Consider the following 17660-nt stretch of genomic DNA (forward strand, 5'->3'; position numbering starts at 1 on the left):
AAGTCATTTCCACGCGGGGTTGTTACAAGTTGCCTGCGACAGTTGCCAGCTGCCCCTGTGTGTCCCTGCACGCCGTGGAGGGTTGTGACGGCGTTCTCGTTTAGACGGCGACCCGTGGAAGGAGATGTCGCAAAACTAGTCTTGAGATCCCTTCAATTCAACTCTCGTCCGCATTCCGCCGCAAGAGAATCGTGTGGTCGCGTACGGTGCGAAAGAGGTTCGACATACACACATACGTAGCACCCAACCGCACGTGACCAGCGCGGTGAAGTATGGTCAAACAATGCACACGGCCGACACGGCTTCGTTCAGAGTTAGACCATCATCCAGCAAAAAATCCGATGTGTTATTAAACACCGAGTATTTAATTATGCATATATATAATCGAAACGCGCGGCTTTTCGTTGTTTACCAATCAGCAGGTGCGCGCAGTGAGTTGCACCGTGCATTTACATCCCTGCAATGGAGGGTATTGGGTAAACACGCGGACAGCTGATTCGTGGGCGGCCCAGGCTTGGAGCACGCGAGCCAGTCAATGATTGATGACTCCTTTCCCTTTGATCGCGTGCGCCACCGAACACGTGTTCGCTCGCAGAGTCACGCCGACTTCCCCCTCCTCCCCCCCCATCGATTTCAATCATCGTCGAGCAAAAAAAAACAATTATTGTTGTTGCTGTTGTTGTTGTAATCATTCCGATTGAAAAATGTCGTTCGCGCGGAGGACGGCTTGGGATTAAAATGCTCCGGGAGCGGCCGTTGCGAACGTGGCACCATTGAGGATTTGTGCGAATGAGCGATGAGACGGCTGCTCGAGCCCAAGTGCTCGGTTGTGATTATGATTGTAATTGGCCTACGGTGAACTAGACTCTCATGGTGAACTGGACTCCCATGGTAAACTGGACTCCCACGGTGAACTGGACTTCCATGGTAAACTGGACTTCCATGGTGAACTGGACTTCCATGGTAAACTGGACTCCCACGGTGAACTGGACTTCCATGGTAAACTGGACTTCCATGGTGAACTGGACTTCCATGGTGAACTAGACTCCCATGGTAAACTGGACTCCCATGGTAAACTGGACTCCCATGATGAACTGGACTCCCATGGTAAACTGGACTTCCATGGTAAACTAGATTCCCACGGTGAACTGGACTTCCATGGTAAACTGGACTTCCATGGTAAACTGGATTCCCATGGTAAATTGGACTCCCATGATGAACTGGACTCCCATGGTAAACTGGACTTCCATGGTCAGGGTTCGGCAACCAAAATCACAATAAGAGCCTTTTTTTCGAATTTCAAGAGCCGCAGCTGCAGTCCTTCAAGAGCCACCGCGTGTGGCTCCGGTGTCGCAGGTTGCCGATCCCCTGCCTGATGCGTTCGGGCATCGAAGTTGGCTAGAAGGCCACGGCCAACATCATCACGTCAGTGGCGAGTGGTCGATCATCTGTAGCCGGTCCTGAGTCGCCCCAGCAAACCTTATTCCAACGTGAACGGACCAGCGTGGTTGTTGCTCATGGCTCAACAATTAGCAAAACATTTGTCGAACGTTACGTGCGTATAGGTAGATGGGGCGATCAAAATGTTGTCGTGAGATTAAAATGGGAATCGAATTTACGGAAAAAACACAAACGAAACGCGCAAAACGAGATCAATAAATAATGAATCCTGCAATCGTTAGAAGCTTACAAACAAATACACATTCCCACACATACATACATACACGCACACACATGCAAAAATGTATACAGGTACTGTATAAATGACAATACAGTACTGTATATATATACACAGCATATAATACACGATCCGTGATTAGCCAAAACAACACTCATTATATTGACACATTTATTACAAAATACACCGCTGCGGATTTGCTCGCTAAAAGTGAAAATTCCACATTATCATGGCAAGGACCGGTCTGTCCATATGGGGAAAACACTGTGTTGGCAAAGTCAAAAAGTGTTTCTTGTGCTCAGCTGAGCCTGGAGTCGCGCTCATTTCATTACGTGTCCTCAAAGCCAGTGGAGGAAATTCCACGTTACTGTGGCATGTAGGTTGTGCTGAGAGGATGAGACGCACGTACGCCTGTGATGCAGCGCTTTGGAAGCAAGGGGTCAGTGGATGACCTCGAGATGCATGTTAGACTCCCACCCGGATGAGATGCGAGGTGGCCAAAAGGCGGAAGTGCAGAACAGCAAGTGGGCTCATGAACCCGTTACGTGCGGACCTTTGAGTGGCATCCCCTTGCTGTGCGCGGTGAAACTTCTCCGAGCACGCAGACAAAAGGGAAATCGTCACAAATGTGCCCAGGCAGGACCCTCGTCTTGAGACTCCGTGAGGCTTTTGTGGATACGTACATCGGACCTTTTCAAGTTGCCAATGCAGTCGATGCTCTCCGTACCTCTCGCCAGAGCGTGCTCCCTTCTGCTAGCTCACGTAGGAGTTGTCAAAGTCAATACCCCAATCCTCCAAGGACCACTCTTACAGCCTTGATCATCGTCGCCACCGTCTAGGGGTTGGGTCTTCCGACTTGCAGCCTCTGGGTGCCACTGTAACGCGTGGTGTCAGTGAGCAGGCCCTCCTCCTCCACCCTGCACATGTGTTCCACCCACCACCACCTCCTCCTCTTCCGAGCATCTAAACTAAACATTTTTTTCATGTTACCAGATAATGCCCACTGAGCTGTTTTTCGGAAGTGACCCGGCCACACATGATAGATCAACGACGTGGCTTATCACGTGGAAATGTATAGCAGCAGCCAAATACTCGAAAGGCGTGTTTATAAATGTGGAGGGGAAAAAAACTGGTGGACCCGGACAAAAATCCACGCAGCCACGGTGAGAAGATGCAAACTCCAAATATACAGCAGCAGGCGCCAGGGTCGGGATCGAACCCACGACCTCCGGCATACCAGGCGAGGGAGTTAACATCTCGCCACTGTAGCGCCCTGGTCCACAGCTACCCTTTCCTGCACGTTCTATTCCCAACCTCCAATTCGTTTACCCTATCCTCCTCCACATTCTGCTCTGTATTTGCGTACCCTATCCTTTCATGAAATCCCCTGTATGCATGGGCCATTCAAAGGCCCGAAACTAGCTTCCCCTCGCCGTAGCTCTGTTAAAGCCACGTGTCTGTGTATTTTTTTTTTACGTGTACCATTGTATTTACTTCTTTATGGCCAATGTGAACCTAGCCTGGCACAAGCGCCGCGGTGACGTCACCACCAATTAGTGACGATTGACGGCAATTGCTGTTGTTGTTATTGTTGCAGTATTCATTCATCCGTTCATTAATTTGCGGATGCAACCAAAGGCGCACCGCGCGACCGTGCGTGTTGGTGTAGTCAATTGTGAGTCCTTCATCCAGCAGTGGATATATCACGGCTGACGACGCTGCTGATGATGATGACGATGGTGGTGCTGGTGCTGGTGGTGGTGGTGGAGGAGGAGGTCACCGCTGGTGTTGATGCTGACTCCTCTCGTCGCACAAACTCCCCGGCGACCCCGTCCCACCGTCGCAGCAGCTGCCGCAGCTCGACCAGGGCGACGCCACGTCCTCCGACGCTTCGTCGTCCCTCCCCGCAGCCGCAGCCGCCGCGTCATCCACCATCGAGCCGCGCACGTCCCGGTTCGATCCCGGCTGCAGCAGCGGCGGCGGCGGTGGCGAGGAGGAGGAAGTGGAGGTGATCTGGTTGATCCCTCCGCCGCCACCCATCGTCATCAGGCCGTTCCCGGACCCGTGCGCAATGGAGGGCCCGGTTTGACCCGCGGACTGGTCGCGCAGGAGGCGGTCGAGGAAGGTGATGTAGCGCATGGCGAGTCTCAGGATCTCGTTCTTGCTCAGCTTCTTGTCGGGCGGGTGAGTCGGGATGAGCTTGCGCAGGTCGGCGAACGCGCCGTTCACGTTCTGCTGACGCCATCGCTCGCGGCTGTTGGTGAAGATTCGCCGCGGGGTTTTCACGATGGGACCTGGGGTGGAGTTGGGGGTGGGGGGAGTCGTTTGGCGTGAGCTAGTCGGGGTAGCCTGCCTTCGCACGAGGGACTTTGCGTGGTGCGCGCGAGTCTCTCCGTTTGTGTACAGGGGGCGCAGCTGGTTCATCCTGGCAGTCAACGCATGGCACCCTGGGTTTGCCCCATGACCTCCTGCACCTAGCCTGGCACAGCAGTCAACCCATGGCACCCTGGGTCTACCCCGTGGCATCCTCCTGCACCTAGCCTGGCATAGCAGTCAACCCATGGCACCTGGCTCTGTCCCGTTACCTCCTCCTGCACCTAGCCTGGCACAGCGGTCAACCCATGGCTCCTGGGTCTGTCCCGTGGTCTCCTTCTGCACCTAGCCTGGCACAGCAGTCAACCCATGGCACCTGGCTCTGTCCCGTTACCTCCTCCTGCACCTAGCCTGGCACAGCAGTCAACCCAATGCACCTGGGTCTGTCCCGTGACCACATTGCCAGCAAGCCTTCGACACTTGATTCGGATGGACACATCTTACAAATGTAAGCCCAATGTAGCAGCTGCACCTTCCTCAAAATGAGTTCTGTGACTCAGTGCGGCTATCCTGGATAAACAAGTAAATCCATTTAAATGAGTACAAATCTTATTGTTATTTTACACCAGTGCAGTGCTCTCCCTGTGTCTCTGCGTGGTTGCTTACCCTCGTTGTACTCCAGGTCATAGGGAGCGGGTCTCCTCTTCAGTCCGTTTGGCTGCAGCACTGTGAAGGTTGGCTGGGCAGGACCGAATCCGCTACACACATACACACCACATCATCGACGTTAGCCATCCATCTCTCACGGCCACGCGTAATAAATAGGCTTATAGATGTACAACAACGATCCCTCGTGCAGCCTTAACAGGCTGTTGGGGTGAGTGATGTTAGCGAGCACATATGAAGGCCGGCACGGGTCACGAGAAGGTGGGGTGGCCGGAACTACGCCCGGCCGCCTTTGTCTCCCCAGCGGCGATGATTACACCCCGCACCAGCTACTCATTTGAGGCTGGGTCGCGATGCGCTTCTGCGGCCGTCTGGAACGCTCTTCATTTCGATATTAGGAATCCACTGGAGCTGTGCACTTTTAAATAATCTAGATTGAAAATTCATTTATTTAGAACTGCTTTTTGTGTTCAGTTTATTGTCCTTCCCCGCATCTCCTATAAGTACGGTTGGTTACGTACGGTGCAATTTTCTATTAATATGCATACATACAAATGTTGCATTTCTATGTATTTTCTTGTACACATCCCATAAGCCAAGCGCCCTTCTGCGAGTTCACATCTTCAGCAGCACTGGTGCCCCACCAGCAGCAAACTCGCTTGGACTGGTTTCGACATTCAGTGTATCATCATCAGCAGCAGCAGCAGCAGCGTCAGGCTTGTTTCAACGATTTATTTTGTGCTGAGTAATTCTCTCCTCTCTACATGAGCGCGCGTTAACATTCAACCACCTTCAACCACTACCACGCCTCCTCCTCCATCCATCCCACACCTGCCCTACAGCCCCCACCATCACACCGCGAGCTCCCCTCCACAATAACACCCCCTCACCTCCCATACCCAATCCTAACCGACCCCCCCCCCCCCCCCCCATATAAACTAAACTTTTATAGTATTTTTACTTTTAGCAGATACGGCCCACTGAGCTACGTAGCTCTTTTGTCAGAAGCGACCTGGCCACAAATGATGACGCAACGAAGTGGCTCATCACGTGGCAATGTGGAGCAGCAACCAAATACTCCGAACGCGTGGATGTTGTTGATTCTAAAATGTGGAGGGGAAATCGAAGAACACGGAGAAAAGTCCACGCGCCCACGGGGAGAGAGACACGCAAACTCCAAATATACAGCAGCAGGCGTCAGGGTCGGGATCGAACCCACGAGCTCCTGCATAGCATGGCGAGGTAGTTAACATCTCCAAGCCACCGTGGCGCCCGTAACCAATCCCCATCCACCAGCCCATCACGGCCACCACCACCGCCGCCGCCACCTCTTCAAGAGCTCTTGGGAGAGCGAGAGAGAGAAGAGGGGGCGAAGTGTTCGCGTGAAGCGTTCACGCCAAGTGTCACGCGCTCATTCTGGGGGGGGGGGGGCTCGCTGTTGACGGCCTCCTTGTTGCGAATTCGCCACAGCCCTGGTGAGCCGAGGCAGATGTCTGTGTCACCCCTCTCGCTTTGTGTCTGCGGCACCCACCCCCCCACCCCTCCCAGTTACACTGTGTGTCATTGCGCCCCGGGACAGTCTCAACCTAAGTCCTTATGTATATGCATGCGGAAGACAAAGATATCACAAAGGCAAAGATATCGAGCATAGACTGTAGGGGTGGTTGGGGGTTAGGGGGTTAGCGAGTAAATATTATGACACACGGCTGGAGAGATTCGCGATAGGATGGTGTTAGCGGCTCACACACGGATCGCCAAAAGCCGCGGCTGCAGAGTCGCGTGCGGCGGCTCTTTAAAGAAGCGGCTTCGAGACGGGTTTTTTATTTTATTTTAAATGAAGGACTCAAACATCTCGCACTGACGACCCCTGGGCTAACGCCACGCAAAGGTTGCGCTGTCTTTGTTTTTACCACCGCCACCCTCGGAGTTCTGATGTTAACCCGTGAGCACACAGGTACTCATATTATTGGTTCTTTCGGTAAAGTCGCGTAGATATAAAATGGAAATAATCAAATAAAAATAATACGTGAAAAAATCATTATTTAAAAAAATGTCTTGTTTTTATTTTAACATAATGCTACGAGTGCCGCACTTTCAAGGGCCCCGCGCTAAATGCTTTCAAGCTCTCAATTCGGGTTCAGTGATTCTGCACTTGCTCTATTACCATAGTACTACACCGCCTTCAACTTTTACAAACGACTGGGTATTTAAGGTTAGCGATTTGTCGTATTATCTGGCTGTATAGTGTTGAAGAGCCAAGCCACAACATTTACAATCCGAGCACGACGTTTCGCCAGTAATTACAACTAGCTTCGACACATTTATCTATTTATGTGATCTAACCCCCCAAAAAACCTGTATAATGGATTATATTGGTCGCGAAAGCCTACTATGTGTTAAACAGAGTGGCTCATGATTGTGCCCACTTTCAGCTGTCCCAGCCCCTTCTAGAACATCGTCAGAATGGCACGATCCTGTGAGTGCCAACCGAGAGCTCGGGCACGCTCGCCGAGAGATGGAGCGACGAAATCGTCCCGCGTTGCAGGCGCCTAGCGAGTGCGTTGTGAGGCATGGGGAGGCCCTCCATCATCCAGCAGTGGATCGAACACGGCTGGATGATGGGTGATGATGAGTCACGGCCATCAAAGTACCGTTATAAGTCAGTGGCCTTCATTGCAAGGCCCGGGGGCCACGGATGGGCCCTGGTGGCCTTTAGTGCGGCCCCCTGTCAAATCACGAAGAATTTCGATTTAAAGCTTTCGTGACGGCAGGGATTCATCTTCTTGGTTCTTTCGGTAAAGTCACGTAGAAGGGAAATAATAAAATAAAAATAAACCAATAAAAGAATTGTATTTTATTATGTTTTATTTTTATTATTTTATTATTTCCCTTCTACGTGACTTTACCGAAAGTATCAAGAAGACAAATCACAAAGAGTGACAACACCGCCCCCCATCATCATCGTCATCGTGCTGTCAAACCCCCATGTGGTTTCAAACGTGTGGCGGTCCTCACGCTGGTGATGTCTTATCAGCAAAAGTGTCCCTCCCCTCCCTCTAAAAATGATTTAAGAACGCCGGTCTAGTCGGTGTCTCAAGCAGTGACCGTGCGAGTCGTATGCTGCCCTCCAGCGGGGAAACACGACGGACACACGTGCGTCGCTGGATCAGAGGCGCCTCCTCCCCACGTCGTCGTGCTGGGGGGGGGGGGGTGATGGGGTGTTATTTGACCATACTTCACCATGCATGGGGCAGTGCTCGAGAAGCGAGCGCTAGGCACACGACTTCTCATTCTTCACCGACCGCTCGTTCCCCGATTCATTTTGTTGTTGGTGTGTTTAGTTTGGTGTCCTTCCAACTCCCCCCCCCCCGCACCTGTGATTAGCGCGGTTGGCTACGTACGGTGCGAAAGAAGTTCAACAGACGTACTGTACATACGCATGGTTTCATTGGCAATAGTTGCCGTTTTCTGACACCTCGGTGTTTAGGCAGCATGACGTATAGCTCAGGAACGTAGCGACAAGCAGAAATCGTGTGTTCCCAATTCGTATATTACCCGTATATTTTATATGAAATTATAACAATAAAACTCAACACGGTTTTCAATTATTATATCAATAATAAATACATATATAATGGGCGACGTTACGGGCAATCGTCCATCTTCATAGCACGTCAATATATAAAGATGGGCCATTGCCTGAAACGTCGCCTATTATATATATCTTTAAAGGGAATATCATGACCGAATCTGTTGAGCGTTGCTATCGTTTGTGCTCCTCCACTGGCGCTCTGGTTGGCCGATTTGTGCCAGCGAGGGGTCACGAGTTAAAGCAACAAAAAATTACATTGACTTGACACTGTGCCAATTCAGCAGCAGCAGCAGCAGCAATAGCATCACAGCAAAGTATCATTCACATGGGCGCGGACAATCTTGGGGCACGCGAGAGATGGCGGAGGCTTGGGAAGAGAGAGCCATTCATCCAGCAGTGGATGGACCGCGGCTGCTGATGATCGGTGGCGTGGTTAATAACATTTATCAGCTCGGGTGGGGGGGGGGTGCGGCAATCGGTCAGGCGCAATTTGCGGAAGCCAAACGTCACTGCTCGAATCAAAATGAAATAAACGTAAATTAAAGGCACTTTCATGAAAATACATTTAAACCGCGCTTTCAAATGAAATGTGTTGGTCTTCTTGGTTCTTTCGGTAAAGTCACGTAGAAGCGAAATAATAAAATGATAAAAATAAAACATAATACAATACAATTCTCTGTCGGAAAGACAGCGTCTGACAGACCTGTTCTTCACCTGAGGACGGCTGCTTGCGTTGTGGCCGAAACGTCGTGAGAATTGTATTTTATTATGTTTAATCTTTATTATTTTATTATTTCCTTTCTACGTGACTTTACCGAAAGAACCAAGAAGATGAATTCCTGCATTCACGAAAGCTTGTTGTTGAAAACATTTCTCATACTGGTTGTCAAGGGGTGCCCCAACTCGTTGCTTTGGCCAACAGGGGGAGGGGGGGGCAGGGCAGGCAAGGCACCCCCCTAGTCTGCCCCACGCGGTCACGCTACTACTGCTGCTGATGATGATGTTGATGTTGTCGTCGAGAATGATATTGCGTCGGCGCAGTGGTTAGCGCAGTGCGTTTTGAATCCGGCCATCTGAGCTCGATGTGCGGTCACGGTGAACACGAGTGGCCAGCGATCATCCTGAACGGGTCCTGAGCCTAACCAACTTACTTGCAACCTGAACTGACCAGCGTGGTAAAGTATGGTCGAATAGCCCCCAGAGACAGACCAATGGTGGGGAGGCCTTCATCCAGCAGTGGATTGGCAAATGGCATTGATTTTTATTTATGTTTGTATACACGTGGACGATTCTAAGCAGTAAATGTGTCAACGTTTCACCAAAGTTGACTGGCCGGATGCAACGTTCATGCAACGGTTCATGCAACGTTGCATGTTTACTGGGTAGTATTGATCTGCGTTGCAGGAATATCCTGTAATGTCTGTAGAATGTAGTTTTATATATATAAAAAACATGCATTGTTTTAACATAGAAACACACACCATAGTGTACAGACGTAGTTGTACATATGAACCTTATGGCGGGTGCCCGGGGTCACGAATAAACGGAAGTCAAAATGGTAAATAACTAATTTATTCTAGATTTGAACTAATTTATGTTTGGCGACTCCGTCCCACCGCGCACACGAACGCCGCGACCCGCCTGCGCGGATCGTTCTGTTGTCGTGTCGTGTCCATGCGCAGCGGCGAGGACGAATGCGCAGAAGAAACAAAACTTTTAAACTTTGACTGGCGCATCGTGTAGAGCGCGTCGAGAGGAATAGATTGCCGTGTCGGTCGCCTTCAACAGACATAAAATAACGTCGCAACGCAGTTTGTGCGAGAGCCGCTTATGGGACCCCGGGGTCCCGCCATTAGGTCCATATGTAGGAATTTGGCATTACAATGTTGCAAGGGATTATGTTTTAATCGGCGAATGCATAATAAGCAACTCGTACATTTTTTCTGTAATTCGATCCCCATCGAAGATGAGCATTCGTTACCCAGTGGGGATTATCTGCGCAAATATCAAACCGAACGTAAACAATGCTGATCCTAAATGCACCTGAATCAAAGAGAGAGACCTGGGAATGAGATAGGGAGAGCACGGGTAGAAAGGGCACCGCGATGATGATGATGATGACGATGATGATGACGATGATGATGACGATAATGATGATGACGATGATGATGACTATGATGATGATGATGACGATGATGATGATGACGATGATGATGATGACGATGATGATGATGACAATGATGACGATGATGATGATGACGATGATGATGACGATGATGACGATGACGACGATGATGATGATGACGATGACGATGATGATGATGACGATGATGATGACGACGATGATGATGATGATGGGAGCAAACGATGATATCGGGGAGGAGGCGGAGGGAGATCCGTAGAGATAGAGGCAGGAGCTCGTGTCGCCATCATCACGCGTACTCATTACACACACAAAGTTGCTTGCCACAAATTAACTACAATACCTAGCCGATCTCGCCGAGGAGAATAAAACCATCACGCAAAACTCCGCTCATCCTAGTAGCAGCGGCGGCTGGAACGCTCTTCCTTCCGATATTAGGTAGCCTCTGGAGCTATTCACTTTTTAAAGATCTAATTTTAAAACTAATTTCTGAAGAGCTGCTTTTTGTGTTTATGTACTTATGTATGTGGAACTTCTTTCGCATCGCACCAAGCCAACCATGCTGATCGGAGGTCCGGGGGAGGGTGAGGTTTAAAATAAAATCGAGAATACAGCGCCACGGTGGCGAGATGTAATCTCCCTCGCCTGGTACACAGGAGGTCGTGAGATCGATCCTGACCCTGACGCCTGCTGCTGTATATTTGGAGTTTGCATGTTTTTCCTCGTGGTGGCGTGGATTTTTTCTCCGGGTCCTCCGGTTTTTTCCCATCCGCATTTAGAATCATGCGTTTAGAGTATTTGGCTGCTATAAATATCCACATGAATAGCCACTTCGTTGAGCTATCATTTGTGGCCAGGTCGCTTTTAAAAAAAAAAGCTAAATAGCTCAGTGGGCTTTACCTGGTACATGACATAGTTCATAACAATCCACGGCGAGATGAAGGCCTTCCCACGCCGTGTCGGTCAACAGTGGCGGTGGTTGCTTGGTAAAAGGAGTGGGCTCGGATATCACTCGCCACTGATGGGAATCGAACTCATGTGGCCAGGTTCACAGTCCAGACCGCGGTCTGTACTTGCAGGGTTAATAACCGCGTCGTAATTTCCGCAACTCGAGTGTTCGTTGTGGAATCACAGAGAGCACTTGAATAACTTTCAACGCACACAATCACCCGTTTAGCGTATAGACTGTCGGGGTAGGTGCTGTTAGCGCACACACACACACACGCACAAAACAAAGATCCCCCGTGTAGCCTTAACAGACTGTTGGGGCAAGTGCTGTCAGCGAGCTACATCGATGAAGGCCGGCACGACGCACGAGGGGGTGGGTGGTCAAGCAACCACGCCCGGCCGCCTTTGTCTCCCGAGTGCCGATGTTTGCACACACTCAGGGGGTACTCATTTGAGGCTGAGTCGACCTAGGTGTGGCCCAAGATTGGGGAGAAGATAATCGTCACCGGTGTTATCCGTGAGCGGGGAGTCGAACTCGGATCGTCAGGTTCGGAGCACAGCCTGTTAAACGCTACACCACCGCTCTCCATATAGATACTCATTCATCAACAAACGGTGATACGCGCAATCCCTGTCTCTCGCACGCACATATATACACGCGTATGAACACAAACACACTCAGAAAAAAACGAAGATCCCCCGTACAGCCTTTTCAAGGCTGTTGGGACAAGTCCTGTTAAAGAGCACTTGTTGCTGTCAGCGAACACTCACACACTCACTCACGCACTCACTCACGCACTCACTCACTCACACACTATCACTCACACACGCACTCACACACGCACTCACACACGCACTCACTCACACACGCACACACTCACACACACACTCACACACACACTCACGCTATCACTCACACACGCACTCACACACGCACTCACACACGCACTCACACACGCACTCACTCACACACACACTCACGCACTCACACACGCACTCACACACGCACTCACACACTATCACTCACTTTCGCACACAAATACACAAATGCAAAGATCCCCCGTATAGCACTAACAAACTGTTGGGGGCAAGTGCTGTTAGCGAACTCCTATGAAGGCCGATATGGCACACGAGGGGGTGGGTGGCCAGCACCACGCCCGATGTTTCCACACCGCTCCAGGTACTCCACTCAGGGGAGGCCCACGACCGGTTCAGACAATCGCCACGTGGTGTTGGTGGCCGTGAGCGGGAATCGAACTCGGGTCGCCGGGTTCGTAGCGCAGCGCGCTAACCCCTAACACTACCGCTCCCCACTCTGACACTGACACGCACACACTGACACACACACACTGACACACACACACTGACACACACACTGACACACACACACACTGACACACACACACTGACACAGACACTGACACACACACACTGACACACGCACTGACACACACACTGACACACACAAACTGACATACGCACACACTGACACACACACACACTGACTCACACACACACTGACACACACACACACACTGACATACGCACACACTGACATACGTACACACTGACACACATACACTGACACACGCACTGACACACACACTGACATACACACACACACTGACACACACACACTGACACACACACCGACATACGCACATACCTGTCCAGCCCAAGGGCGTGCTCAGAGTAAGGAGCTGGCACGCCGGGGTAGAGCATGGTCGCGTGGGTAGCGGGCACCAGCGGTGACAAACTCGACGCCACAGTCGGCATCGGCATCGCTCGCTGCTGCTGCTGATGCTGCTGCTGCTGATGATGCTGATGTCCGCGATGATTGTGATGGTGGTGATGATGGTGGTGGTGATGGTGATGATGACTCTCGGCCGGCGGCTGCTGCTCCGCGAGCGGGGATCCGAGCTCCGCGGGGCTGAACGCGTCGGGTCTGGCGCCCCCCCTACTTATGGAGTGAGCGTGGGAGCGCAGTGGCGCCGTCTCCCTGGCTACCGATCCTCCTCCTCCCGCTCCTCCCGCTCCTCCCGCGGTCGCTTCTCCGCCCCCCGCCGAGGCTGCGGGGGGTCCCTGGGGAGAGGATCTGCTGCGTGACTCTCGCTCCGCGCCTCCGCTCGCTGGCACGGACAGCGGTGGTGGTGGTGGTGGAGTGGTTTCCATTTCCTGGCGGCGTGAGTGGTGGTGGAGTGGGGGGGGGTGTTGCGGAAGGCTGGGGTGGAGGTAAGGGGGGATGGGGGGGGATGGCAAGGAGGAAGGGATATGGGGAGGGATGGATGCAGCGAGGGATTTAGGGGGGTGTGAAGGGAGGCAGAGAGCGGGGAGGGAGGGATTGATTGAGGGGATGGAGGGATTGATTGAGGGGAGGGAGGGATTGATTGAGGGGATGGAGGGATTGATTGAGGGGAGGGAGGGATTGATTGAGGGGATGGAGGGATTGATTGAGGGGAGGGAGGGATTGATTGAGGGGATGGAGGGATTGATTGAGGGGATGGAGGGATTGATTGAGGGGGGGGGGAGGGATTGATTGAGGGGATGGAGGGATTGATTGAGGGGGGGGGGAGGGATTGATTGAGGGGATGGAGAGAGGGATGGGGGATGCAGGGAGAGAGGGGGGGGGGATTGAGGGATAGGGATAAAAGTAGGGAGGAATAGAGGGAGAGGGAGGGAAGATTGGGTGGAGGGATTGGAAGCAGGGTGAGTTGCTTGCTTGGTTGAAAGGGGCGACGGGGAGACTTTCCTAAACTTTCCGGCAGTTGTTATCCCCCAGTCGGTGTTGCAGCAGCAGTCGTATCGGTAACAGATGTAACAGCTTCAACAGCAGTCGTATCTGCTGCGGTAGTAGTAGCGGCAGCAGTTGCAGCAGTAGCAGCGGGGATAGTAGTCGCAGGAGTAGCAGTTGCAGCAGCAACAGCAGCAGGAGCAGTTGTTATTGCAGCCGTGGGACAGGAGTTGCAGTAGTAGCGGAGGCCGTTGCGGTAATAGTAGCAGCAGCAGCAGGATTAATCGCGATAGCAGTTGCAGCGGTAGTGGCGGAAATTGGAGTCGTAATTGCAAAGGTAGAGTCGTGATGTTGGTGGCAGCAGTCACGGTGGGGAGATCGTGCCCGGTGAAGAGATCGTGTCCGGTGGGGAGATCGTGCCCGGGGTCAAGGGTCGTGGTTGATGAGTCTCCAACTCTTGCCCGGAACACGGACTCGAGTCATCCTGCACCACCCGGAGTCCTTCCCTCTCTCGCTCTCCTTCCTCTGTTCTCATCAGCATCATCATCAGCAGCAGCGGCAGCAGTAGCAATACACACTTTAGTAGCGATTGCAGCGGTATCAGCAGTAGAAGTATCGGCAGCAGCAAAAACGGCAAAATACATCATCAAGAGCAACAAACACTACAACATCGTCGTCATCATTATCATCAGAAGCGACAAATACATCAGCAGAAGCAGCAGCAGCAACTGGCTCACCATCATCAGCGCCAGCAGTAAGACAAACATCATTATCAGCAGCAGCATCCGAAGCAACACAGGCGCCATTGCCATCATCACGAGCACAACCACCACCACCATCATCATCATCATCATCAGAAAGAACATCAGTAAGCAGCCCCCACACAGACACCACCACCATCATCATCAGCCACACAGACACGACCACCACCACCATCAGCCACACAGACACACACGGCTTTATCATCGAGGGAGAGCTCAAATATATCACAGGCGAGGTTTCGAGCAGTGGCTCTTCTTAATAGCACACACAATGTATTCGTGCATGCAACATTTATTTTCATTCTATGAAGGGCCATGTCCCGAAACGTTTCCTATTTACGTCTCCTCCTTTTACGTTGTTTCGCAAATACGTCGTCACTTTACGATTAATACCGCTATCTGATTTGTACATCATGTTTTCCTTTAAAGGCCGGACTGTCGTTGACGAATGTGTGGAGTTTGTTGTTGTTGTTGTTTGTGCTTGTGCGCCACTGCCAACGCAGCAACATCATCGAATAATGTGTTGACGAGTACGTTTTACATACGTAAACTAAACTAAACATTTTGTTTTATACTACCAGGCAAGGCCCACTGAGCTACGTAGCTCTTTTTCAGAAGCGACCCGACCACAAATGATCGCTCAACGAAGTGGCTTAACACGTGGGAATTAGAGCAGCCAAACACCCCAAACGCGTAATGTTGATTCTGAATGTGCACGGGGGAAAACCGGAGGACCCGGAGAAGAATCCACGCGACCGCGGGGAGAGAAACACCGCACAACCCAAAATATGCAAGTAGGCGTCATTGTCTGGATCGAGCCCACGACCTCCTGTATACCAGGCGAGGGAGTTGGAGATAAAGTACTTTCCATGATGTCTCCGTGCGCCGAACCATACTGGGACCCCTGTAGATTTGAACGAGTGACTCGCTGCATTGTACGCAATTCAATGAGTCTCAAACGCGAGCGCACATCTATATAGAGAGATCTATGTCACAGATATGCCCACTGAGAAAGAAGGCCTATCGTGTAAGGCGTTGTTAGTGAGCAGATCACATTTCAGCACCTCCGATTAGCGCGGTTGGCTTCGTACGGTGCGAAAGAAGTTCAACATACATATCAGGAGGTGGTGTGGCCACGGACTGCACCAGGTACTCATTTATGGCTGAGTCGACCTAGGGCATGCCCAAATACGGGTTCTAGTTTACGCTTGCGACTGATGGTAGCCGTGGCCGGGAATTGAACCCAGGTGGACGGCTTCTGAGCGCAGTTGCGCTAACCACTGCGACACCGATCACCTAAATAGAATGAATGTCTGTACACACACGTGTGTGTACAAGCGTGAAGGCTATACGGGGGATCTTTGTCTTTGTACAATGTTGTGTGTGGGAGTGCTGCGCTACGAACCCTGCGACCTGAGTTCGATTCCCGCTCACGGCCAACACACCAGTGGCAATTATCTGATCCGATCCTGGGCCTCCCCTAGGTCGACTCAGCCTCAAACGAGTGGTGCGAAGTTTTAACATCGCCGCTCGGGAAGACAAAGGCGACCGGGCGTGGCGCTGGTCAGCCGCGGCGGCCTTCAGAGGTGCTCATCGCTCACAGCACTTGCCCCAACAGTCTGTGAAGGCTATACGGGGGACCTTTGTTCAAGTGTATTGGGTGCACGATATTGAATGTAAAGTTGTTTAACGGTACAAAATGACTTTAAATTGTCAACTCATGACGAACACACGTCACCGCAAATGTGAATTTTACTGTGTGCAGTGGCATAGATTAAACATTTGATCAAATAAAATAATTCCAAAATTGAACCACAGTCTTGAATTGGCATCATTGCACGGCATTTATCATTTACAGCCGTTTGAAAATAATCCGCAGGTGGATGTATGCACGTGTATGTTGAACTTCTTTCGCACCGCACGTAGCCGGCCGTGATAATCGGAGGTTGCGGGCGGGGGTTGTTTGACCATACTTCACCGCGCTGGTCAGCGCCGTGTTTGGTGAGGGCGTGGTGGCAGAGACGCTTCTTGAATCGCCGCCCCCATACATCAAATGTCTGGTGGCAACTGCGCTCTCTCTCTCCTCCGTCTCTCTCCCTCCGTCGGTTTAGGTCATGTCGGCATATCATTAGTCGCTAATTAACATAATCAGCTTAGCCTAAACAAGCACTCGGCTCTTTTCTCTCTTTATTTCAGTTTCTCTCTCAATGGCGAAGCAGCCACTTCCTCCCCCCCCTCTCTCGCAATACCACCACCCCCCCAAACAAACCACAGTTGCCCTTCGCTGAGACTCCTTTGTGCTATGAGAAGTCTGCACGTTGAGAAGGGAGAGAGGGTTCCCCGAGTGAGTGGGTGGGTGAGTGGGTGAATGGGGTTATGAATATATTGGCAATACTTGCGATGGTGAAGGGGTCGTGGTGGTGGGGTGGGTGGGAGTGGTGAATTTACTGGGCACGCTCTTCGTGATGCTGGTGACGAGTCTGTTGGTACGATCGATGGTGATGGCGGTGGTGGTGAATTGACTGAGTGATGCTGTAAATGGATGTATTAGTGATGTTGTAAGTGGTAGTGGTGGATGTATTAGTGATGATGTAAGTGGTAGTGGTGGATGTATTAGTGATGATGTAAGTGGTAGTGGTACATGTATTAGTGATGTTGTAAGTGGTAGTGGTGGATGTATTAGTGATGATGTAAGTGGTAGTGGTGGATGTATGAGTGATGATGTAAGTGGTAGTGGTGGATGTATTAGTGATGATGTAAGTGGTAGTGGTGGATGTATTAGTGATCTTCCATTAGGGGGGTCCGCGTTTCGCAAGCGTAGAGAAGGG

General features: G+C 51.3%; 1 protein-coding gene across 1 annotated transcript; it reads right to left on the reverse strand.

The window, feature by feature from the left end:
* Positions 1-3401: 3401 nt before the first annotated feature.
* On the reverse strand, positions 3402-13293 carry TAL1 (TAL bHLH transcription factor 1, erythroid differentiation factor). Its single transcript, XM_078867850.1, has 3 exons — positions 13007-13293; positions 4658-4749; positions 3402-3972 (listed from the first exon to the last, which is right to left on the reverse strand). Exons 1-3 carry the CDS (start codon positions 13120-13122, stop codon positions 3455-3457), a joined length of 726 nt encoding a protein of 241 aa, XP_078723976.1. The 5' UTR covers positions 13123-13293; the 3' UTR covers positions 3402-3454.
* Positions 13294-17660: the final 4367 nt, after the last annotated feature.

The sequence above is a fragment of the Lampetra fluviatilis genome, chromosome 24, assembly GCF_964198595.1.
Source record: "Lampetra fluviatilis chromosome 24, kcLamFluv1.1, whole genome shotgun sequence".
Taxonomy (NCBI): Eukaryota; Metazoa; Chordata; class Hyperoartia; order Petromyzontiformes; family Petromyzontidae; genus Lampetra; species Lampetra fluviatilis.

Excerpts from the sequence above, each read along its gene's own strand:
- TAL1 (XM_078867850.1), bottom strand. The coding sequence starts at position 13,122 with ATGCCGATGCCGACTGTGGCGTCGAGTTTGTCACCGCTGGTGCCCGCT. Across the intron at positions 4,750-13,006 it reads CACGCCCTTGGGCTGGACAG|CGGATTCGGTCCTGCCCAGC; the intron begins GTATGTGCGTAT and ends GTATGTGTGTAG. Across the intron at positions 3,973-4,657 it reads TGACCTGGAGTACAACGAGG|GTCCCATCGTGAAAACCCCG; the intron begins GTAAGCAACCAC and ends ACTCCACCCCAG.